Source organism: Rhodofomes roseus (assembly GCF_022264815.1).
Source record: "Rhodofomes roseus strain CIRM-BRFM 1785 chromosome Unknown C8Q71scaffold_4, whole genome shotgun sequence".
NCBI classification, from domain to species: domain Eukaryota; kingdom Fungi; phylum Basidiomycota; class Agaricomycetes; order Polyporales; family Fomitopsidaceae; genus Rhodofomes; species Rhodofomes roseus.
The window spans coordinates 1236728-1259677 of NW_025952960.1; the positions used below are offsets into that span (position 1 = coordinate 1236728).

General features: G+C 52.7%; 7 protein-coding genes across 7 annotated transcripts; 3 read left to right on the plus strand and 4 right to left on the minus strand.

The window, feature by feature from the left end:
• Positions 1–42: 42 nt before the first annotated feature.
• Positions 43–915, plus strand: C8Q71DRAFT_721357 (uncharacterized protein; the record flags this gene model as incomplete). The annotated part of the gene is made up of 3 exons (XM_047921437.1): positions 43–218; positions 365–398; positions 640–915. The coding sequence occupies 3 exons, from the start codon at positions 43–45 to the stop codon at positions 913–915; spliced, it is 486 nt and encodes a 161-aa protein (XP_047782386.1).
• Positions 916–1199: 284 nt separating this feature from the next.
• On the minus strand, positions 1200–1986 carry C8Q71DRAFT_721358 (uncharacterized protein; the record flags this gene model as incomplete). Its single annotated transcript, XM_047921438.1, has 3 exons — positions 1200–1309; positions 1380–1453; positions 1508–1986. 3 exons carry the CDS (start codon positions 1984–1986, stop codon positions 1200–1202), a joined length of 663 nt encoding a protein of 220 aa, XP_047782387.1.
• Positions 1987–4428: 2442 nt separating this feature from the next.
• C8Q71DRAFT_854771 (uncharacterized protein) lies at positions 4429–7280 on the minus strand (the record flags this gene model as incomplete). Its single annotated transcript, XM_047927102.1, has 9 exons — positions 4429–4716; positions 4782–4796; positions 4863–4945; positions 4999–5109; positions 5169–5300; positions 5353–5431; positions 5484–5642; positions 5692–5843; positions 7172–7280. 9 exons carry the CDS (start codon positions 7278–7280, stop codon positions 4429–4431), a joined length of 1128 nt encoding a protein of 375 aa, XP_047782388.1.
• Positions 7281–7805: 525 nt separating this feature from the next.
• On the plus strand, positions 7806–8540 carry C8Q71DRAFT_854772 (uncharacterized protein; the record flags this gene model as incomplete). Its single annotated transcript, XM_047927103.1, has 3 exons — positions 7806–7871; positions 7909–8043; positions 8502–8540. 3 exons carry the CDS (start codon positions 7806–7808, stop codon positions 8538–8540), a joined length of 240 nt encoding a protein of 79 aa, XP_047782389.1.
• A 1492-nt stretch (positions 8541–10032) lies between these two features.
• Positions 10033–13491, minus strand: C8Q71DRAFT_890061 (uncharacterized protein; the record flags this gene model as incomplete). Its single annotated transcript, XM_047928642.1, has 18 exons — positions 10033–10121; positions 10161–10201; positions 10222–10331; positions 10432–10564; positions 10668–10721; positions 10797–10969; positions 11004–11111; positions 11444–11461; positions 11536–11566; positions 11757–11847; positions 11911–12135; positions 12421–12428; positions 12611–12666; positions 12890–12924; positions 13202–13231; positions 13273–13290; positions 13337–13374; positions 13454–13491. The coding sequence occupies 18 exons, from the start codon at positions 13489–13491 to the stop codon at positions 10033–10035; spliced, it is 1296 nt and encodes a 431-aa protein (XP_047782390.1).
• A 3202-nt stretch (positions 13492–16693) lies between these two features.
• On the plus strand, positions 16694–19334 carry C8Q71DRAFT_430883 (cytochrome P450). Its single transcript, XM_047918504.1, has 14 exons — positions 16694–17000; positions 17061–17158; positions 17204–17295; positions 17355–17398; positions 17450–17547; positions 17600–17772; positions 17831–18081; positions 18132–18198; positions 18267–18461; positions 18512–18541; positions 18596–18829; positions 18885–18917; positions 18993–19021; positions 19076–19334. The coding sequence occupies exons 1-14, from the start codon at positions 16865–16867 to the stop codon at positions 19225–19227; spliced, it is 1632 nt and encodes a 543-aa protein (XP_047782391.1). The 5' UTR covers positions 16694–16864; the 3' UTR covers positions 19228–19334.
• Positions 19335–19434: 100 nt separating this feature from the next.
• Positions 19435–22219, minus strand: C8Q71DRAFT_742328 (cytochrome P450). The gene is made up of 14 exons (XM_047922850.1): positions 21855–22219; positions 21700–21797; positions 21554–21642; positions 21460–21503; positions 21312–21409; positions 21083–21255; positions 20777–21033; positions 20651–20717; positions 20400–20600; positions 20313–20342; positions 20018–20251; positions 19931–19963; positions 19847–19875; positions 19435–19794 (listed from the first exon to the last, which is right to left on the minus strand). Exons 1-14 carry the CDS (start codon positions 21994–21996, stop codon positions 19637–19639), a joined length of 1653 nt encoding a protein of 550 aa, XP_047782392.1. The 5' UTR covers positions 21997–22219; the 3' UTR covers positions 19435–19636.
• Between the last annotated feature and the right edge of the window lie 731 nt (positions 22220–22950).

Genomic DNA, 22950 nt, shown 5'->3' on the forward strand with positions numbered 1-22950 from the left:
TCGGCACCCCCTTCGCTTCGCTTCTACCTACCTCGATCACATATGTGCAAGTCCGTCCGCAAGAGACGTCGGCATGTGAATCAACCGGCCACGCGCCCCACGATTGCGTGGCCCAGCAGCTGCAACGGGCTCCAAGCGACGCGCAACTGTGACGGGGGAGGGGGGCGAAGGATGGTCGCGAAGGAAGGAAAAATGTGGGTAGAAGGCAAAGTGATCAGGTGAGTACTACAGCTCTTGTCGTCTTGCGACCTTGCCTGGCGAACGCAGTCAAACGAATGCCAGCGCGCGCAGGTCTCCCTCTAACGTCGACGCCGACGGCTTCGTTCATCTCGCCTCTCTACCTACTGTCTACTCATTGTACAAGACCTGGGGTATGGCTGGAGAACCCTACGCGACAGGTGCGTACGCGACATCGCTGCGCAGCGCCCACAACCCCATCCACTAATATCAATCACAGGACGTATACCTTACCGGGGCTTAGCATTTTAATCAATTACCCTCGTTTTGCTACGACACTCATGGCCCCGCGGCGCATCCTCCAACTCCCTTAGCCCGCCTGAGGTCGTCTTCCCTGGCACGGGTTCCGCGTCTCCGGGAACATTGCTGTGTTCTGTCTCGCCCTTGAATGGGCTCACGCAGTTCCTCTCGAGGCAGACGAATTGGTTTAACCGTGTGACGTCCGACAAGGTGTCACGCTCTTCAATTAGTTCCAACGAACCGAGGTCCAGCACGAGTTCTTCAGGCCGGAAGCACAAGATCTCGCACCCAACGGACCCTCAGCCAAATCCTTGTAGGCCCGCTGAAGATGAGCGCGCCTCTAGCTCGAGGAGCCAGGCTGCCAAGCACCGGCGCGTCAGCCCGATGAGCCCACGCGCGAGCACGATGGACGACCCGCACGCGTCGAGCAACGTGTAAGCTCATGGATTAGTGCTCGACAACAGAGTCTTGACGTGCATGGGCCCACCGGGTAGTAGTGGGCGCGAGCTTAGTGTGAGTGTTGCCGTGGAGTGCCATTACGTGTTTGTTGGTTCGTTCTCTTGTGCACTCCCCATGTATGTACAGTAGTATGCCATTAGAGCTGTCTATAATGACGGAAATATATTGTTGTTGAGCATATGACATCTGAAGTCACTGAGAGTCTGACACATTATCTGACCACTCTGGATCACTCTGAGACTTTCTGAAGATGTCTGAGAATTCTATCTGACAACAACAATTTGCGAAAATTCGACACCTTGAGGACTGGCCAAATGAACCGTTCTGACGCGATCTGAAGTGTCCTGAGCGCTTATGAAGCCCCTGACAGGGCCTGTCAGAGGAATTGCACGAAAACCTGATGCTAGATCCGATCCAGCTGATACTCGAAGCGGACGCATTACCCTCGCGGGTGTAGAAGTCTTGGTAGACTCCAAAGGCACTGGTGTATCCGGATGTTACGACAGTGACAAAAAAGCTGCATACAAGGTTAGCGTGAGCAATGTACGGACAATAGGGGTCCAGAACTCACCCCCCTACGATGGATGCCCAGGCATGATAGCCACTGTCTAATCGTTGGACATGGAGCTGCGACTCGAGCGTGTTTGCTGTAGAGGGAGCCGGGTCTTTCTCGAGAATTTGGGATGGACTTGCTATCGCGCCCGCGTAGTCACCGTGCAATGAGGAAGCAGACATCGCGAGGTAGGCAGCGATGATGGCCCTAATCCACTGGATGGGAGGATGGATGTGCGTTCCGGGTCGTAAGTTTGGTGAGGCGCGCGTATGCGTGTTGAACGCGGCACATGTTGAACAGATCGCAAGGCAACAGTTCAGAATGGGAAGACAGCACTTCTCGATGGAGTCTGAACTTCTGTCAGATTGTGTATTGCCAAAACGAGGCGCGCAGTCGATGTGGTGTGCCATTGCGGACTCTTCTGTATATCGCCGAAGCTCGATCATCCCGTTATGCCACTGATAGTGGTCTGAGGGGTGATGCCACAAAGTTAGCATGTTGACAGGACCGTAAACTCGCGAATCCTACAACGAAACATGGCAGTTCGTCTGAGGATTACGGAGCATCGGGACAACTGCTCATTAGTCTTCTCTCTGAGCGCGCGTTGTTTCTCTTCGTCAGAGTTCTTGCGCCTTCACTGTAGTGACCCTACTGTCATGTCCAATTTGACCTGTCAACGGCGTCAGAGCCTTCCCACACATATACAGCATTGAAAATTTGATGCGACATACGTTTGAACGACTTCTGGAGGTCTCCTCGCAGCTCACAAGCATTTCCCTGACATGCCATCGTGCTCATTGCGGCACGGCCTTGCAGGGGCCCATGACGAGCTATATTTAGAGAGCAAATCGTGATTGAGCTCTGACAGTAGCTGTTCATCAGTGGCGACCGCCCGCTCAGCGGGAGGACCAGGGTAGCTAGTAGTACATAGCCAGGAGCCGTATGTGAATATAGTAGCAAGCAAGTATGTCCATGCCCCACGCCTGTCGCGACAATGTCTCGGTCTACTGCAAAACCAATGATGATAGACGCGTACACGTACTAGAATTGTCGATGGCAACACCGAAGTGGGAAGCCAGTGTTCATTCCCGCTACCACCCCAGTTCTCAACTGCTCCCGGTTCCCAGAAATCCGTCGCTCCTATGATGATTGACGGGCTATGAGAAGACACATTCTTCTTCCATGGAGCCAAACTTCGCAATAGAGATATCAGAGCGGTGCGTAGCCCTTGAGGTCTAATGAGGAGATCTCATCGCTCGTAACACCCAGCACCGGATGAAACTTTCGATCCTTTAAGTGAAAGATCGATAAAATTGACAAAATCTTTTTCACGATATTTCGTATGAAAGATTGTCAATAAAAGTCAGAAACAATCAATTAATCATTCAGACTCGAAGTATCAGGAACAGATCACAGAAGGATTCATTGACAAGTGTCTTTGATCTGTTTGTGATCCTCTAGGCAAATGATTGAGAACATGATATTCAAAAATTCTTGAACACTATGTGGCTCAATTGTTCTGAAAGGATTGAAAACAGATTGTCACATGGGGTGTTACAATCTGTTCTCAATCTTTCAGGCTGTCACAATCTGTTTCAAATCCTTCCAGCTGTTGATATCTTGGTGAGATTGGAAACAATTTGTATCCCAGGGGTTCAAAACAATTTGCCCAAAAGGATTGACAAGAGATTGTGACACTAGCTGTGACACTGTGCCACTTCCCTATGACAGTGCAGTGAAGGCAATTATGCCAAACCTATGATAAGCTGCCTTCTGCTGGTATGCTCAGTCATTTTTGGTCCCTCATTCATTGCCTGCCATCACATGAGTCTCATTAGATGCACTCAGTGTACAGGGTTGTACTTGTGATTGTACATTCCTAGAGATGTGCATCTCATTGTATGACTAATGAACATGTCCCAGACCTGTGCATGTCCAGATGCAATGAAAGAGGGACCAAAATTGACTGAGCAGACCAGCAGAAGGCAGCTTATCATAGGTTTGGCATAATTGCCTTCACTGCACTGTCATAGGGAAGTGGCACAGTGTCACAGCTAGTGTCACAATCTCTTGTCAATCCTTTTGGGCAAATTGTTTTGAACCCCTGGGATACAAATTGTTTCCAATCTCACCAAGATATCAACAGCTGGAAGGATTTGAAACAGATTGTGACAGCCTGAAAGATTGAGAACAGATTGTAACACCCCATGTGACAATCTGTTTTCAATCCTTTCAGAACAATTGAGCCACATAGTGTTCAAGAATTTTTGAATATCATGTTCTCAATCATTTGCCTAGAGGATCACAAACAGATCAAAGACACTTGTCAATGAATCCTTCTGTGATCTGTTCCTGATACTTCGAGTCTGAATGATTAATTGATTGTTTCTGACTTTTATTGACAATCTTTCATACGAAATATCGTGAAAAAGATTTTGTCAATTTTATCGATCTTTCACTTAAAGGATTGAAAGTTTCATCCGGTGCAGAGGCCCGGTCTTCGATCCGAGCGGAACCCTCGGCCATGGTGATTCGGAAGGGGTGGTAGCAATTCATAAGCGGCCGCGGTTTTGCGTTATCCAAGACCAATGAAGAGAGCAGGGAGAATTCTCAGTTCAACGTTGTCAATGTCGCCGTGACTGGAAGCATTGCCGCAACAGTCGACAGGGATGGGTTGCGAACTTGCGACACGGCGCAATTACGTAATACTGCCAAATTGGTGTCACTGCGGCCACTGCTTCCCAAGCCGAGGACGAGACGTGCTTGGAAAACTCGGACGCATGAAAGAACCAAGATATAACACTATATCATTGAATCTACGCCAGTCTACAGTACTAACATACTTCGTCAAACTATCTTGTAGGATAAGTAACGTGACACAGTCCAGACGCCAGCAGACATGACATGTAGAATCGACATCCACGCCAGTATCTGAACCCTCATACAGCGTCCATGCCCGTCAAGGAGGGCTTCTTGTCCATAAACATCGCGGTCGGCATTATCTTCTCCGTGGGGTCCAAGCCAACCGGATCCGCCTTGATCGTCACGTCGAGGTGGAACGAGTCCATGTCGTGTAGCTCCGTTGCCGTCTCCACCGTATTGCCCGTCGACGGGGTCATGCCACTTCGCGAGTTGAAGTTGAGCGTGGTGAGCATTTGCGAGGTGGCATGATCCCCGTGGCTGACGCCCCGCCCGACGCGGTTGATCACGGAGAAGAACACAATACCCTAGAACGTATTGTCAGTCGGTCATTGCCCCGGAGTGTGGCAGCCGCCGGGAGTATGGGGCTTACAATTATTGGTGCGGTCTACATTCAGAGCGAATCAACATGGTTAGCGCATTGACAGACGGGTTCAGCAGCCGTCGTACTCACAATGTCGAGGATTATGAACATCGCCGGAGAGCCAGCGGCGTATGTGCTAATGAGGATGAACAGGAGTGCGGAGTACACAGCGCCTAGAGCGCGGTTGTCAGTCCTCAGCAACCTCTAACAAATAAACCCCACTCACAGGACTCGATGAGGATGTTCACGATCCGCGTCAGACTCGTCCGACCGGACGTGATCGTGTTGACAGATGCCAACTCCTTCTGGATACTCCATATCCTGTAGGCAATCAACACTGCGTTCCGCCCCCATCATCAGCGACAAAACACGACACGTCGTCCAGCTGGCACTCACGGGTACAGATCACGTTCAGTGTGAGAGTGAGCGCGTAGAAGGCCTGCGTACGGCGCGCGATCGCATCTGCGTTGAACTTGCTTGTTCCGACATTCAGTTGCGTCAGTTCGTGATCAGCCGCGATGCCCATCCCTGTCACGGCTGTGCGTTGGCACGACCACACGAACGAGCACGAGAGACTTACCGAGATCGCCTATGAGGAGCAAGGTGGGGAGGATAGCCACGAGTGGGTTCTGGTTCCACACAACGTATGTTCGGAAGACCTGCGTGTGGTTAGTCTCTGCAGCCATACCAGTGAATGCGAAAGGAGCTGACAATAAACGCGTCCGAGAGGATTGTTACCACCGTATATACGGCTGTTTTGCACACGCTGATCGCGCTCTCGATGTCGCTATAGTATTCACCTGCATAGGCCGGGTTTGACTCGTCGCCCGTGAACGCCTGCATGGCCCGCACTATGTCGACGACCTCGTGCTGCAAAAATGTCGTCAACACCATGCTTCGGGATTCTATTGCAACTCACCAGAGTGATGGTGGCGAACATCGCCAGCGCAGAGACATAGAGGTAGATGTCGCCGAATCGCCCAGCGTGTTTCTTGCGCAGGATGTTCACAGTTTCGAAGTTCATCAGGAAAAGGGCGATTTCACTGACGGGTTCTGACGGTTGCTGATTTGCTGATGGTATGTGACGCCAAACCGTCAGATAACATTAGCAATTAACGTGGCCGTCAGATAGCTCACACATCAGATACAATTCTTGTGTATTGCTGAAGTGCTGACGAGTGACGTTCTGACTGCTAATGGGCAGTGACGGGTGATTATATTACATGCAGTGTACAATGACTTTATAGTGGACTGGTAGCTACTGTACTATAATCATTGGTATCCAAGGCTGAGGCTCCGCCCGCCGCAGCGGGTACGGGTCACAAGCGGGTACTGCAGGTCCGCAGGTCATCGAGTGGGTCCACGAGCAGATGGGTGGGCGTACGAGCCCGGCGAGACGGTGCAAGCGGGTCCGTCATCGTATGTGTGGGCCCATTCATCTTGTGTTCCGTTGCTGACTGTCAGTCGGTCTTCGCGTTGAACTGACTTGTCCAAGTGGCATCAGCGAGCTGAGCGGTTGTGAGATATGCAAGTAAGGGCAGACGGGAGGAACGCGCGCACCTCGAGCTCGTAGCGCATACACATCCAGGCTTCGTCGCCTTCGCGCAGGGTGAAACCGTGGGTCGGTTGGTCATAAGGCGGAGCGTGGGCATGTGTAGCGAGCCTCACGGCTTGGATTGTTTGGAGGGAGGGAGTTGGTAGACGCGCTCTGCACGAGAGGATACATCCTGCTCGTGTAGCGCGCCAACACGATCTTCGCGCGGGGCAGAGTTGCAAGATTCTGGAGCAGCGGATCGCCGGCGAGTGGCGGGGGCGCGGCGCACACGCATGGCTGCAAAGTGACAGCGTGACGGCATGCAAGCTGCATGTAGGCGAGAGCACGTCGGTAAAGGGAACGTGCAAGTCAAACGTGCAGGGGAGAGAGGGTGATGGAGTAGGCCCTAAGGGCTGACGGACAGACCGTGACGTGCTTACCATTGCTATTCAGCCTCGCCCTTCCTCTGCCTTCCTGCCCTGCTCGTCAAGCTCGAGCCGATGATTTGTGTGCCCAAGTCGTCACGATTGTTCGCCCTCGCCACGGGGTGCGTCTCCTGCGGGAGCTTTGGAGTGCCTGTCTGTACTGCTTGCACGGTGACCTCCCGCTCGCGATGCGTGTGTATCCGGACTTTCCAATACTCACATATCCTCGCATCGGACGTTGGCCGCATCGCCGACAGTAGTGGAGATAATCCTGTGGGATAATAAGCGTGCGAGTCATCTTCGTCGAGATAGCACAGCCAGTCAAGATACAGCCATGGATGGAGACATCACCAGTGAAGGGGTACTTCTTGTCTGAGCAGGCAAGGCAGCGCAGGGCGCATGGAATATCAGCATACAGGCCTGCATAGTACAGGACACACCGATGAAGGTGCCGTTGATTGCCTCAGCAGGCGTCTTGAAGCCCAAGTCAACGTCCTTGTACCACTGCTTCTCCTTCGTTGAAGCACTTGGTGGTTGGCCATGGCTCATTGCTCTTGACGGCGGGGCGGTAGGTTTTGGGTGGAATGGACGGCCGGGTTTATCTGTCCACGTTGTACGCGGGCGGGGCCGCCGCGACCTTTGACGTGTCAGTGGGGGCCGGACAGTTGTGAAGTGAGGTTGCGGAGGCGCCAGACCGTGACGGCTGTGAGGTGTGCGGAGGGGTCGCACAACCTCGCGTTCAGCCTGAGGGTGGCATTGCAATGGGGGGCTTGACGCGTCGAGAAGCAGTTCAGGCGAGGTCGTCAGTGCGAGAGTTAAGGGCTGAGAGTCGCGCACTCGGGTAGATGGACGAGTTGGTGGAAAGACGAGCCCGAGGATGCCGCTGTAGAGCGGGTCGAGTGGTTCATTGGTGACAAACAAGGCGGACGAGGTCGGGGAGAGCGTGGAAGGGTGGCAAGCGCGCGCGGCGTGTCGTGGCTCAGGCGCTTAGCACTTAGCACACTTGAACCTCTACCGCACATCCGCCGCCCTCTTGACAGCGCCCAGTGCCCTCGCCCGACCGACCTCACCGCCATGTATACCAGCGAGTACGACTACCTCCTCAAGCTTCTTCTCATTGGCGACTCCGGTGTCGGCAAGGTAAGCCTCGTGCGCGTCCTTACGCAGTCGCCCTCAGAGTCACAGGTCACACCGCCTCCACGTCGACATCCAAAACTTCGACACTGCGCAGAACATCGTACTGCGCACACACTGGACGCAACGGAACAGCAACACGGCGACACGGAACTGGAGGAGGCGGGGATATCAGAAGGTGCGTGCCATTGTGCGCATAGACCGTGACGAGAGGCGAGTCTCTCTTTCACCGTCTTTTCATCTTCCCATCCGCCTTCTCGCGTCCTCTCACCCCAGCGTCCTGCTCGCGACTGTGCACGCTCTACATCCATGGCATTTGTCCGCCGCCGCCCTCTCCTCCTCACCGCCACTACCCGCGACACCCTCCTACGCACCGATACTGTCACTACCGAATATCCCGCTGCCCGCCAGCACGCACCCACCGACGCCCCGTCATGCCGCCGCATCCGCCCTCACGCACGTCCGCCATCCGCCATCCTCCACCACGTCGCGTCGCTCTGTGTTTTGTGCGCTATCGCGCGCGTCCGCCGACCAACATCCCCATCACGTTGCGTCACGCGCACCTGCACCGTCGCGCACCAGCCCGCGACGGGAGACTTATGCGCGCCGGCGTTGGCCATTGACGCGTCTCTCCAGTGCCTGGGAAACAAGATTCTGCTGAGGGAGCAGGGGTGAGAATGGGGTACCGAGGGCAAGTACGACGAGCAGGGTGTTGAGGGGCTGCTGTGAGCACGCAGGGCGAAGGCCCTGCGCGCAAATATAACCAACGAGTGGACCGCGGGCAGGGATCGAGTGTGTGGGCGCAGGCGGGCAGGGCAGACGGGTGGGAGGGTGGGCAGATAAGCACGACAACACACGCCGACTGCGGGTACGGTGGACGGCGGGCCAGCACACACATGCGACGACACACACGGCGACGACAGCGCATAGTGGGCCCGAACAAGACCATGCCCTGCGGCGGTCACGGGCACGAAGACACGGACCAGCGAGGACACAGACTGCGAGGGCACGGATTGATGCGCGGACGAGTGAGCACGCCAACAATGAGCACAACGGACAACAGCCTGACATGCAAACACCGCCGACAAGTACACCGAGCGCGGACGGACAAGAGCAAGTGGGAGCGGGAGCGGGCGAACAATGGGCGCGGCGGACACGGACGAACGCGTGCCCGTAGGGACGAGGTCGAGGCAAGCGTGGATGATGAGTGGGAGCAGGTGCGAACGAGTGTGGGCGAGAGTGGGCATGGACAAGCAGGCATCTGCCTACAGCACGCCTGTTCCTAGTACATCTGAATATATACTGTACACACTCCTTGAATTGCACAGCCTAGTGACCTGTCGACGCAGCTCAGCCCGGTCATCATGACGCAGATACTATACTTGTGTGAATACTGACCGTAGGTGATGCGTTATATGTGAACTTGCTGATAGGTGACAACTGTCTAACGCAGCTGACGGCGTCGGTCCCACATTTCGGCCGTCCTGCTGAAATGCGGCCCGCGTTGCTGATGCCTGATTTGGTGACGGAATGTGAAACTGGAATATCAGCAACCGTTACGGCCCGTCACGGCCCTTCACCGAAATCGCCAAAGTTCTGATGAAGGTCATCATAAGATAGACTCCTGCGGTCAGGAGCGATAGCGGACATCAGATACGTAGCGTTGCTTAGCATCAGAGGGGCGCACCATACGTGAGTGTCTCGAGGAACACCCCAATGAGTTCAGCCTTCTGAATAGAGATCGCCATGGCACTCAGCAGTACCAGCTGCAGGGATGTCTGCGGTTAGCTACGCGGGATCCGTGAGGCGGCGGCGGGGATGGCGTCGCAGCCGAATTCAAGTCCGGAGGTTCTCGTTTATACAACGCCGAAGACCATGCGATCCGCCATCGGTGACTCTCAATCTTAACGTCAATCCGCACATTCCTTAGCAGTCGATGGTTGACGGTATCCAGCCTTCCTGAAGTTCTGCATCAGGGAAATACAACTGTCGCTCACGAGCAGGACCCCCATGCAGTATTATGAACAACATGGGAGAGGAACTACGATGATTGTATGGTCTTGTGCCTGACAGGGGGGATGCACGGAAGTCGTGCAATTGGAGTTATCAGGTTGTCCTTCGCAGCGAAGCATGTTTATGGGAAGCCAGAGGCAACGTGCTTCGAACTTTAAGGCATGGCGGGCCGGTGGTCGGGTGGTCGTTGAGAGTAGTATGCGATACCGATGACCACATGCAAAGCCGCTGGCGGATTCGTGGCTGCGAGCCCGCAGCACAATGCGATTGACAACGACATACTATCACGGTACCAGTAATGCAACTTTTTCACCTTTTGGATTCTACTGCACGGATTACTTACTGGAAGCACTCGGATTTTGCACCAGTAGATTGCTGAGGTTCGAGAGTATCTTGTACGATTTTACACGCCCTGTCTGGTGGGATGGGACGGATACCGAGAGGGAGCAACGACTGGAACAGTAATGCAACTGTTCTCCGAAGCTTGTCACGGCGATCGTCACAATGCCGACACGGCCGATGTTCAAGATCCGCCGTGCCGAATGCTGCTGACCGTGGCTGAAGACGCGCTGGAACAGTACTGCAACTGCAGTGCCAGTGGTGCCGGAGCGAGGTTTACCGGCTGTTTACCTGCGAACATGCGGACGCGGTACAAAAATGAGGTCGTGACGATAAAATCATGTCTTCTAGGCATGTAGTACAGTATAGTATGCACAAGATTCCGAAGTATGTACTCTTCGAATTATATCAGTGGATCGTAATGGTCTGTGCTACTAGGCGCGCTATTACATCGCCAAGTCGTGCGGCGGCAGATTACTAGTAGAGCGGGGCTGTTCTCTAGGTCTATATACAATGTCAGGTGTGTCGTAATATGCAGGTATATAGGGTGAATATGCGTGAGGTGTCCCAGGTGCATACATCGCCACGGGTGGCATTATGAACGAGTCCGAGTCACCACGCGGCCGAAGGCCACACTGTGGCCTGAGCCGCTGGACCTTTTTGGCGATTGTGCGTTTACTGAGAGGGTGTCCAATTTCGCTGAGATGTTTGATCCAATCAACAAAAGCCTTCTCCTGTCCAGGAGTGAGCAGCTGTTGAGAAGCATGGGGAGCCCAATGAGTGTACTTTTACGTTCCTAACGGTACACCCGGGCTGCATATTCCCCGTTGTCAACGGAAACCCGACGCCGGCCGGAGAAATGTGTCCGGAGGTTGCAAACCCACCGGCCGGCACCTGAGGTGCCCATTGTTAGCAGACTGGCCGGTCTTGTTTTGAACGGACCGGCCGGCAATAGGGCAAATCAACAAGTGTTACTGAACAATGGTCCGGAATTTAATCTATGGTTGTAAATGGACCGGCCAGAGATCAGGCACCTACATTTATAACAGACCGGCCGGGACTCATATACCCACATTAATAACAGACCGGCCGGAGCTCATATACCCACATCATTGATGCACCGGCCGGAGCTCATACATTCACATTATCAATGCACCACCCAGAGCTCATATACCTTGACTTATAATGCACCGGCCGGAGTTCATGTACCTACATTTATAACATACCGGCCGGAGGTCATATACCTGCATTGCAAAAGGACCGGCCGGTCATAGTCTACCTACACCAAAAACAGACTGGCCAGGCATGACATACTTACACTACACATGGGCCGGACAGTCATAACAAACCTACATTAGAAATGAACCGGCCGGTCATATGGAATCTGAATGATAATTGTGCCAAACATCCCAGAACACATTGTCAAAGATGCACTGAGGTTTCTGGACCATCAACACACTGGACCTAGGTTTTTTGGGCTTGGAATACATTGACAAGCATTCCCTTACATGCTCCCAATTTTATCAGGTACATACAAACCATGCCCATGCTTCAAAAGCACCATAAATGAGCTTTTCTAGCCTGGAAACAGACCAGATCCAGGTTTTCCAGGCTGGAATTGCTTCAAAGGCTATTCTTGCACATGTGTTTAGCTCCCTAAATCATATTTACAACAGGTCTGAGCCTTATACACCAAGTCCGAGTATTTTGCACAATCGCCGAGATTCCACAAAGTCCCGGCGCCGGGGGTGCACCAAGTTGCGGCGCCGCAGGTGCACCAAGCCTCGGCGCCGCACCGTCTCGTTAAGCGCCGAGAAACATCGCTCGGCGCCGAGACTTGGTGCACCTGCGGCGCCGCAACTTGGTGCACCTGCGGCGCCGCAACTTGGTACTACCTCGGCGCCGAGTTGTGCTAAACCTGAGGAATAATGGAGTTTCTAACAATGATCACAAAAAGATTACTGATGTTTGTTACACCAATGACCTTTTGTAGCTCATCTTATAGGGAATGTTAGGTTCATTAGGAAATCTCCTAATGACACTACAAAGGTTTGTATGTGGTTACTTATAAAAAGTGATGTTTGTGTCTCATTGTGTAGGGAATGGTCTGTTGATAAGTAAATCTTCTATTGACACTTCAAGGATTCTCAACGGTTAGGCCGGTACAGCTGCTTTTCCTGTTCCGGCTGGTAAGTAAACTCACTAATGACACTACAGTGTGTTGTATTTAATTAGTACATAATGAAATTAAGACAAAGGAACACTGTAGGAACAAGAGGTTGATTATCACAAAAGAATACATCATAGTTACAACCCTGCATCAAGGTTGAACTGTCTAGCATTTACAGAAAAGTCAGTGAGTTCCAAATGTAGGCTGTAGCAGAGCAATGTACCTAGGACCACATGTGTTAATTCTATAGAATGTCTCATATTCATCTGGGATTGGTTTCTACATACAGATATATATGTAGGGTGTGGCCATCATGATCATAGCAGAATGTATGAGGATAAATGAAACATGTATCAGCAACCCATCCATACATGACTTGATGAATGTACTTGTTCATCTGGACACATGTTGGCACAAAAGTTGTACATAAAGGCAACAACTTATCACTTCAGAGACATATCACTAATTGTGCATGTCCCTGCTCCCTTCTTACTCTCCTCACCATGGCAGTATTCTTTGCCCACATTAGGTTAGTGGCTATAATGTATGTTCATACAGCCAGCAGCACATATGCCAAATCTCATAGCTTAATCTTCCAAGCTGTAAGTGCTACCAACTTTAGTGTGGGCGCTAGATCAGCCAGAAGTTGTCATAGTACTACACATTTGTAATGTAGTGTTCTGTCTACTGTACAATAACAACAGCATGAGATGTACACATCCTTGTAGTCTCATCATAATAGTTGCTTATCAACCTAATGTTCCCCACAAGATGAGATACAAATATGTGTAGTGCTATCAATAAGCTTACTTACTGGCTGAACAAGAAAAGCTGCTGTACTGGCCTAAGCATTGAAAATCCTTGAAGTGTCAATAGAAGATTTACTTATCAATAGACTATTCCCTACACAATGAAATATAAACCTCACTTTTTATAAGTAACCACATACAAACCCTTGTAATGACATTAGAAGATTTACTAATGAACCTAACATTTCCTATAAGATGAGCTACAAATGTACAAATTGAATACAATATACTGTAGTGTCATCAGTAAGTTTACTTACCAGCCAGACAAGAAAAGCAGCTGTACCGGCCTGACCATTGGAAATCCTTGAAGTGTCAATAGAAGATTTACTTATCAACAGACCATTCCCTACACAATGAGACACAAACATCACTTTTTATAAGTAACCACATACAAACCTTTGTAGTGTCATTAGGAGATTTCCTAATGAACCTAACATTCCCTATAAGATGAGCTACAAAAGGTCATTGGTGTAACAAACATCAGTAATCTTTTTGTGATCATTGTTAGAAACTCCATTATTCCTCAGGTTTAGCACAACTCGGCGCCGAGGTAGTACCAAGTTGCGGCGCCGCAGGTGCACCAAGTTGCGGCGCCGCAGGTGCACCAAGTCTCGGCGCCAAGCGATGTTTCTCGGCGCTTAACGAGACGGTGCGGCGCCGAGGCTTGGTGCACCTGCGGCGCCGCAACTTGGAGCACTTGCGGCGCCGCAACTTGGTGCACCCCCGGCGCCGGGACTTGGTGCATCCTCGGCGCCGGGACTTTGTGGAATCTCGGCAATTGTGTAAAATACTCGGACTTGGTGTATAAGGCTCAGAGCTGTTGTAAATGTGGATTGGGAGGCTCAATAAATGTGTTCTGATGCATTTCCAGCCCAGAAAGGCTGGTTTTGGTCTATTTTCAGCCCAGAAAACTCAATTTTGATGATTCTAAAGCTCTGGAATGGTTTGCATGTGCCTGGAAAATTGGGAGCATCTATGGGGATGCTAAAAATGTATTCAAAGCCCAAAAAACCTGGGTCCAGTGCATTTATGGTCCAGAAAACTCAGTGCATCAATGAATATGTTTCCAGGATGGTGGGAGCAATTGATATTCAGGCTCCATATGACCGGCCGGTTCATTTCTGATATAGGCATGCTATGCCTGGCCGGTCAATGTGTAGTGAAACTATGTCATGGCCGGCCGGTTTGTTTTGTGCGTGGGTACATTATGACCGGCCGGTTCTTTCTCAATGTAGGTATATCACCTCTGGCCGGTGTGTTATTAATTTAGATATATTACCTTCGGCCGGTACATCATAAACAAAGGTATATGACCTTCGGCCGGACCATTTGAAACCGTAGGGATGCATTCCGGCCGGACTATTTCCAAACACAGGGATGAAATCCTGCTGGAGTGTTATAAATGTGGTTGCCACTCTCCGGCCGGTCCATTTACAACCATAGATTAAATTCCGGACCATTGTTCAGTAACACTTGTTGATTTTCCCTGCCATCGGCCGGTCCGTTCAAAACAAGACCGGCCAGTCTGCTAACAATGGGCACCTCAGGTGCCGGCCGGTGGGTTTGCAACCTCCGGACACATTTCTCCGGCCGGCGTCGGGTTTCCGTTGACAATGGGGAATATGCAGCCCGGGTGTACCGTTAGGAATAGGTATAGTCCGCTCATGAATGTGGCATGGGCAGCTGAGCGAGGCTTTGTTTTCCCTTGGAGACGGCGAAGTAGAGTAGAGTAAGGTATGTTATGATGAGAAGCAACCTGTTTGATATTAACATCGCCGGATTGACCACGAATCTCTTTAACAGCTGAACTGATAGCAGCTTCGACTGCAGCTTTGTGTGCATGAGTACGAGCAGAGCTTGGCATCGACCTGCCATAGACAATTCTGGATGCGAAGACAGAGCTGGCCTTCCGCACTTGTAACTCACAGAGTCACAGCCACACATTGCCAAATGCCGTTCATCGGCAAGGAGCGGAGATGAGATCCTGGATTGTCGAGTGGCTGCTCATCACGCTCCGACCTCATCCAAAAGACATTTGCCTCCAGAGGTACGCTGCATGCACGGATTCCACCGGAGAATTTTGTAGAAGGTATCATGAGGTTGTAAATCCATATATCCAGCCTCTCAAAAGAATCGTACAGACCGCAGAGTCATCCGAGGCGATCTAAGCACTGAGATTGATGGACAATGGTATGGAATGAATTCTGTACATTCAGCCAGTTCAACAACACATTGTGCGAAGCGTGTAGTTGTAAGGAGCATGGTACAATACATGATATACAAAAATCCCAGAATATTTGGAGCAGGCAGTGTGTTCAGAATTGAGTAGTTGCATTACTATCCCAGTTGCATTACTGGTACCGTGATAGTACCGGTGGCAAGAAGCTTCATAGAACATTGTCGCCGCAGTGTCATTTGCAGGCTGCGATGACATGGTATGATCATACTGCCAGCGTACCTTAGAGTTCGCGATATGTCATCATTGGACGTTTGTCTGTCTTCCGAAGGGGGACAACGGGCTCACAAGGCATTGCTATCTTCTTGCTATTCATGCGGTGTAGGCTCAGCCAGTGATTATAAGTCTAGCTTCGGTGATAACATTGATGAGCTATGTTTAGTAGCTGGCCGGACGGACTCGGAGGTGCTCACTGCTGTAAGATGGTCATCCTGTGATGATGATGCGGCTTTGATGAACGTTACAGGTGCTTCGCGGCCGCCTGAGCGCAAGAGGGTTGAGCGACTGACTCTGGTCTGACTGCCTGCAGAGTACAAGGCCTATAATCTATGGTGGTATGTAGCATGTCGGTAAGTAGGTTTGTCTGGCAGAAGTCAGCCACCGATGCTTGACGGAGGCTAAGGCGCCCGGGGCCATGTGGTCCTCCGCCACCGCAACCTGAGTGTGCCAACACTTGGCCAACACGTTCATCCTTCACCAATTACGACAGCGCCAAATTTCAAAGGACTTGCTAGCTCTACGACGATGATCTTCCTTATGGATATATGCATACGGCCAGGAGTCCATGCCAGCATTTATTGTTCGAAGGGATCGGCGGTTGCTGATGACTCCGAAGGGGCCTCAGGCAACGTGAATGACGACTCGGCGGATCTGCTAACTTGGAGATTTATACATTTGCTGTAAGTAAGTATCTCCCTCTGCGGAATCCAATTGGCTCAATTGTCTTACAGCTTGCATTGCAGTGATTCCACAGTCCGCTGTCTCAGATGCATTGACTGCGGACAGCGGAAACGTTGCTTGCCCCACATCTCATAGGCGTCAGCCACACGCATGGAGTCCTGCGGTCAGAGAGCTCATCAGACCTAACATTGCCGTCGGAACCTAGGTTGACACGGTTGCGTGTGGATCAGTAGCGGCACCATCGCTGAGAAGAGGGGTTATCTCCAACTGTCAATGCAGGGCTGCTACTTCGTAGAGGTTGGCAGAGCAAACTCCGGTTCTTCATGCATTGCCCTCGAACGACTATTCCCAGGCTCTGGACGCCCGAACGCTATCACCGCCGTTTTCTCCGCGCAGCGCAGACTCGCATAGCTTTGGCGCGGTCAGCGTTGAGTCAGCGCTTCGTGTGGGGAGGGCGCGCGCGCGACTTATATTATATGTCCACCGTGCCGCTGAGCGACGTGCGACCGCCGGCGCAGCGTGATCATTTGGTATGGCGACGCTCACGTTCTCGCAAGCCCTCACGAGTCTACTCGCGGTGTGGGTGTTCTGGCGAGTATCACGGAAGGCATTGGCGACTTCGCCTTTGGATAACATCCCCGGACCACGTTCCGGTTCATTTGTGTCAGGTCAGTCATACAGCGCTATTGCGCGATACGTCAATTCCAACTGAACTATACTATGGGTAGGGAATTATGGCCAGATGTACCATCGGCAGGGATGGAAATGGCATGAAAGACTTTGGCGCAAGTATGGGTCCGTCATCAAGCTGCACGTCTCATTCGGCGTATGTTTCAAGCTTGCGAGATGACTATTGCTAACGATTCTGCAGCAACCATGCCTGTATGTATTCGACCCGACGACTCTGAGGCATATCCTTGCCCCTGATCAAGGCGCACTCGACCAGCCTGGTTTCGTCGTTGAGTGCGTGGACCTCTCATCCTAGTGGACGTCGTATAGTTGACGTTTTCGGAATCGGACAGCTCCTACCAACTCTTCCTTGGTCCTGGCTCAATGTCTGCCACAGGTCAGCTCACTTTCCCATCAGCAGTTTGGGATGTAGCCTCATACTTCGCAGGCGATCGGCACCGTCGATGGCACAAGTTGCTGCACCCCGTTTTCTCGCCAAGGAACTTGCGCGAGATGCTGCCCGTACTCTATAAGACTACACGCAGGGTAAGAATCTGTGCTTTCCACCAGATAAGATACGCTTACGCCGTGGACACAGCTACGAGATGCAATAGGCATGGAAGTGGGAAACGGACCAAAGGAGGTCGACATCCTGAAATGGATGAATCGTGGAGCGCTCGAGTCAATAGGGCTTGCGGGGCTCGGCTATGCCTTCGACGCCCTTGTAGAGTCTGACTCGAACAACCTCGCCAGAGCGATCAAAGCCCTCTTGTGCGCATTTGTTCGACATATACTGCAAAATTAGCTGACGCTGCGACTTGACTCCCAGCCCTGCCGTCTCGAAGCTCGGTATTATACAACAGCTCGCGCCTTGGCTGATGAAGCTCGGGCCCTCCAGTTTCCGTCGACGCGTTGCGGAGGCCATCCCGAATGAGACAGTACAACAACTGGTTGAGATAGTGGACACGATCGAGATGCAGTCCCGTGAGATCGTCGAGACGCGGAAGGCGCTACTTGAGAAGGGCGACGCAGCGCTAGCAGGACAGGCGGGCTCTGGCAAGGACGTGATTACATTTCTGCGTATGTTCTACTGCTATTTGTGAGTGCGATGTGACTGACACTACCTACAGTGAAGGCGAACATGCAAGTGGCCGAGAGTGATAGGCTGACGGATGAAGAGGTCATTGCGCAAATAGGGTTGGTTGAATTCATCTCTACTACTTTCAAAGATGCCTACTCCGAAGCACTGACCGCTGACATTCCAGGACCTTTACCATCGCCGCCACGGATTCCATTGGAAGCATGGTCACCCAAATGTTGCATTATCTTTCTGAGCACCTGGACGTGCAAGACGCACTGAGGCGTGAGATAATAGAGGCACGTAGAGGGGACGACACCTCGTTTGAAGAGCTCATGAAGCTCCCCTTGCTGGACGGCGTTGTGAAGGAGACCCTACGATTGTGGGTTCCCTGCGCTATCGTGTTGTGTCGCTCGCCTCACGTGCCAATAGGAATCCTGCTTCTACTATCATACCGCGAGAGTAAGCACGAGTCAACAGCCCTCACACTGTGTCGACTGACCACGCACGCGCCAGTGCATGCAAGGACATCGTAGCTCCGCTCTCGTCTCCGATCCGGGGCGTTGATGGACGGCTCATGACGGAGGTGACAATTCCCAAGGGCACTACCGTCTTCCTCGGTGTGCGTGCATCAAACTGTAACCCTGCATTATGGGGTGAGGATGCGATGGAATGGAAGCCTGAGCGATGGATGAGACCCTTACCGACTGCGGTGGCAGAGGCGAAGATACCAGGGGTATTCGGATCGCTGTAAGTCCTCATTCGCCGACATCCGTCGCTGGACTTATCAGAACACTCTGTCCAGCCTGAGTTTTGGTGGCGGCGCAAGAACTTGCATGTGAGTGCTCGGTCCCATTGCACTGATTATCGTCCCTTCTCCAAGACTGTCCAGCTGACCTCGTGCATTCCACAGAGGATTCAAATTCGCCGAGATAGAGATAAGTGAGTTTCCCTTCGCTGTCTAGTTGTTCTGTTGACAGGATGATTGCTTTGCAGAGACTATACTATATGTGCTGTTGGAGTCGTTCAAGCTCACACCGCCGGGAAAGGACATCGCCTGGAACATTGCCACGATTCGCTACCCCACTGTGGGAAAGGAGGGTATGAAGCCAGAGCTACCTCTCATCATGACTCCCGTCGCTACGTGACCGACATCGAGTACTCGTGTACCGTCCGAATTGGGTCTGGCAGGCACTGTTCGGTAATTTGACAAGAATTTTGGAGGCGTGCACACGGACGTATAACATGATCAGGGCGAAGATACAGTTTTATACGTAAGAAGCATCCAGCATTTCATCGCGACCTCCAGCGGGTCTACAAGTCTTGCTCTGAGAGGGCCCAGTAACACTCACTTGACCCTGGACCCTGGATTCAGGCACAAACATGTAAAACAGGATTAGCACCTGAATCGTGGTCGTAGCCTACAAATCAGGTAATCTGGCACTGTACGTGGCGTACCCAATTGCGGAGTCAACCTGGGTTGGTCAGGCATGCATCGTCCAAATACATGTACTTAATTTAGTGTACAATCCACACAACTCGCAACCCTCCAAACTACTACACCTTACCCTTCAGTGGCTTGACCATGAGCGGCAGCTCGGGCTTCGTCCCGTTCACACCCACGGTGGGGAAGCGCACAGTGGCGAGGTTCCACACGATGTCCTTACCCGACGTCGAGAAGTCGAACGACTCGAGAAGCACGGAAAGCATGGCCTCTAAACATGGATGTAAGTTAATGCGAGAGTCGCAAGGCTCGCCTGGACGTACTGAGCTCCAGTTCCGCGAACTTCAGCCCGCTGACGAGGGTGCATGTCAACGGATCATTCACACAGGCATCGTGCGGAGACTCACATGCACGACCTGTTACCGCCAACGAATGTCATCCTTCATTCCAAGAACATCAGCACCACGAGAAACCCCCATTTCTATACGACTCACAGTGACGAATACACTCCCGGGATGTGTGCGTCGACCAAAGTACTCGGCGGCGGCGCGAGCCAGCGCTCGGGCTTCCACTCCGCCGCGTCCTCACCCCAGACGGCTGGGTTGATGTTCGATGCGAGGATACCGATGAAGACGATAGTTCCTTTTGGGATCACCACTTCCTTCCTCAGTCGGCCGTCCTTGCCTGTGATCGGCGATGATATGGGAGCTACAACGTCTTTGCAGAGCCTAGAAAACGGAAGTATCGACGTCAGTGTTCATCATAAAGGGATGTCAGGGAGGAACGAACTGGCGCGAGACCTGTGAGGGGGGTGGATTTCTGTGCGAATGGGCCCGTGAGTTGCGTCAACAACGGAACGCAGAGGACAGGACGCACAAGCGGAGGGTCTCCTTCACGACAGCGTCGACGTACGGCAGCTTCACAAGCTCCTCGTACGACAGGTCCCCGTCGCGGCCCTCTCGCGCAGCCACAATCTCACTCCGCAGCTTTTCCTGTATGTCCGGCCTCTCTGCGAGATGCTGAATGATGAGCGCGAGCGCAATCGCAGACGAGTCTGCTCCAGCGAGCACAAACGACCTGGCATCGACTCAGTTTTGTAGTGCCACGCTGGCGGAATATGCACTCACGCCACCTGCCCGAGGATCTCTTCGTCCGTCAGCTTGTCCTCATCTTCCGCCTGCTCGTTCGCCTTGACTGTCAGCAGCGCGCCATCAGCATCGCCCTCTCCCGATACACCTCGCACGGGCACTCACGGAGGCACGTCATCAGATCCCTGCCCCTCCCTTCCCGATTCGCGAGCGCCCCGTCGCCTTGCTTCAGCAGCCGTCTGCTCGTGTCCAAGATCTCTCTCGACTTCCGGTCGAGCGTGTCGACGACCGCGAGCAGGTCGCGCGCGGACTTCCAGGGCAGCGCCACGAGCTCCGCGAGCCGGCGGCGAAATGTGCGCGGGCCGAGCTTGATGAAGAATGGGGTAAGCGTGCGGAGGAAGCCGACGCGCTGCATCGCTGGGCTGCGATGCGTGGTGAGCGGGTATGCGGTGCGGGAAGGGGAGGACGTACAAGAGCCCCTTGAGAGCACGCGCGAAGTCATTGCTGGGGTTCTCTCCTAGCGCGGTGAAGGAGTAGCCGAGGCCCGCTTGGCCCATTACCTCCAGCGCGCCACGGTTTGTCCACTGTAACATGTCCAGCTCCTTTGTGCCAGTCGGGAGTTGTGCGGACATCGCATCTCGTAGCTGAAGTGCAAGGACTAAGTCAGTTGTTCACACAGAGAGCCTGTATGAGGACTAACCTTGTGGATGACCCCATAGATCACTGGGAGCATCTCCTTGAGGTTGCGAGGTGAAAATACTGGGTTGAGGGTCTTGCGCTGTCGTCGGTGGTGGTCGCCTGCGTGACTGAGTATCCGGCGAATCAGCAGTTTGCGTATAGCATCATACCTCGAGCACTCATGAGCCCCGGGCCAAGCAGCAGGCGGTACGTGCTGAATGAGCAGCTTAGACGGAAATAACATTCACTTGCACGACGACGTACGCAGCAATGAAGCCAGACTGCTCGACCGCAGTCGCATCCGATAGTAGACAGTTCAAAGTCGCTGGATCGTAGACGTACAGACATTCAGTCTGTAAGTTCAGTTACAATGTCAGTGGACGTCGCGGTCGTACCGGGCAAGCACGTACTCCGAATGCTGCATGCACCTTCACGACGGAACCGTACTCCGCCCAGAGCCGTCTGTGGAAGTCCCATCCCTGCCGATGGTACAACTGGCCATAGTTCCCTAGAGATTGCGGGCACGTCAGTGTGCGAGGCTCCCGGACCGTGCGGTCGACATTACCGGCGACGAAAGACTCCGAAGGGGGCCCGCGTATGTTATCGAGCGACGAAGACGCTAAGCGCGCCTTCAAGATACGCCACAGAAGCCACGACACGGCACAGAGCGCGAGCCCTTGCGATGCAGAGAAGGAGACGTACGCCATTGCGAAAGTACGATGCGGTAGCTCTGCAAACCGTCTGGTGTGCTGCTAACACGGGCTGTCTGCGTCCGAAGTGACGGCTGCGGCGGCGATGCTATACGTACGTATCAAAGCTTCACATAGTTGAATCAGTCACACGCGCACATGTTCCCATCTCAAGTCCGCTATAAATACGCCATGTCACTGAACGCGGAACATTACCGTCGAACGAGTGGGAACTTTGATCATCATACATAGCATTGCCCAGAAAAGTATACACATACGGATTTCAAGGTCAGCCATGGCGGTGTTCACGCGCAGAAGTCTAAAAACAGAACTGGCGTGCTTCGTCCGCAGAGTACGGACTCTTGTGAGATGGAGATGTGCTGCCGCCGAATGTTCCGCCGAGCTGCGGTGGTCTAGTAAGTGCTCGCAGCCGCTATAGCCATCCATCATACGTCGATTCTCCCGCAGGCGCCTGTGAGGGTTGAGACGTGAGTGCTCTGGGCGCGGTGCTGGAGATCCTGAGGCACAAAAGACACGAATGTAGGTGTTCCTTGCGGCATACAGGCCGATGTTCGAGTTGAGGGATTCGGAGCGGATGTAAAGGTCTAGTGACGGATCAGACCCGGCCTCTGAGCTCAAGAAGCCCACCCAGCAGAGTCGCGTACGCCGTAGGCGGAGGGCAAGGAGGTGTTCAAGAGGTACCGTGCTGTCGCGGAAAAAATGACCTATGACAAAGGAGCAGAGTCAGCAGGACAATATACGATGAATCAAGGGCCGAACGCACCAGAACGAAGTCTACTTACCTGAGACTCCCCAGGACCACGATGAGCGTCTCTCCGCAGCTTCCGTCTGTGAGCAGATTGACTCAAGAAGATTCAGTCCCAGACGTTGACATGGTACAGGAAATGACTTTGCGGAAGGACTGCATCGCCGTCTTTGAGTGGTAGCAAACCTTAGCATCGCCACGGATAA

Coding starts and splice junctions, on each gene's coding strand:
- C8Q71DRAFT_742328 (XM_047922850.1), bottom strand. CDS start 21,996: ATGGCGTACGTCTCCTTCTCTGCATCGCAAGGGCTCGCGCTCTGTGCC. Junction 21,256..21,311: donor TCTATGGGGTCATCCACAAG/GTTAGTCCTCAT, acceptor CTTGCACTTCAG/CTACGAGATGCGATGTCCGC. Junction 20,601..20,650: donor GAGATCCTCGGGCAGGTGGC/GTGAGTGCATAT, acceptor AGTCGATGCCAG/GTCGTTTGTGCTCGCTGGAG.
- C8Q71DRAFT_430883 (XM_047918504.1), top strand. CDS start 16,865: ATGGCGACGCTCACGTTCTCGCAAGCCCTCACGAGTCTACTCGCGGTG. Junction 17,001..17,060: donor TTCCGGTTCATTTGTGTCAG/GTCAGTCATACA, acceptor TACTATGGGTAG/GGAATTATGGCCAGATGTAC. Junction 17,773..17,830: donor AGAGCGATCAAAGCCCTCTT/GTGCGCATTTGT, acceptor CTTGACTCCCAG/CCCTGCCGTCTCGAAGCTCG.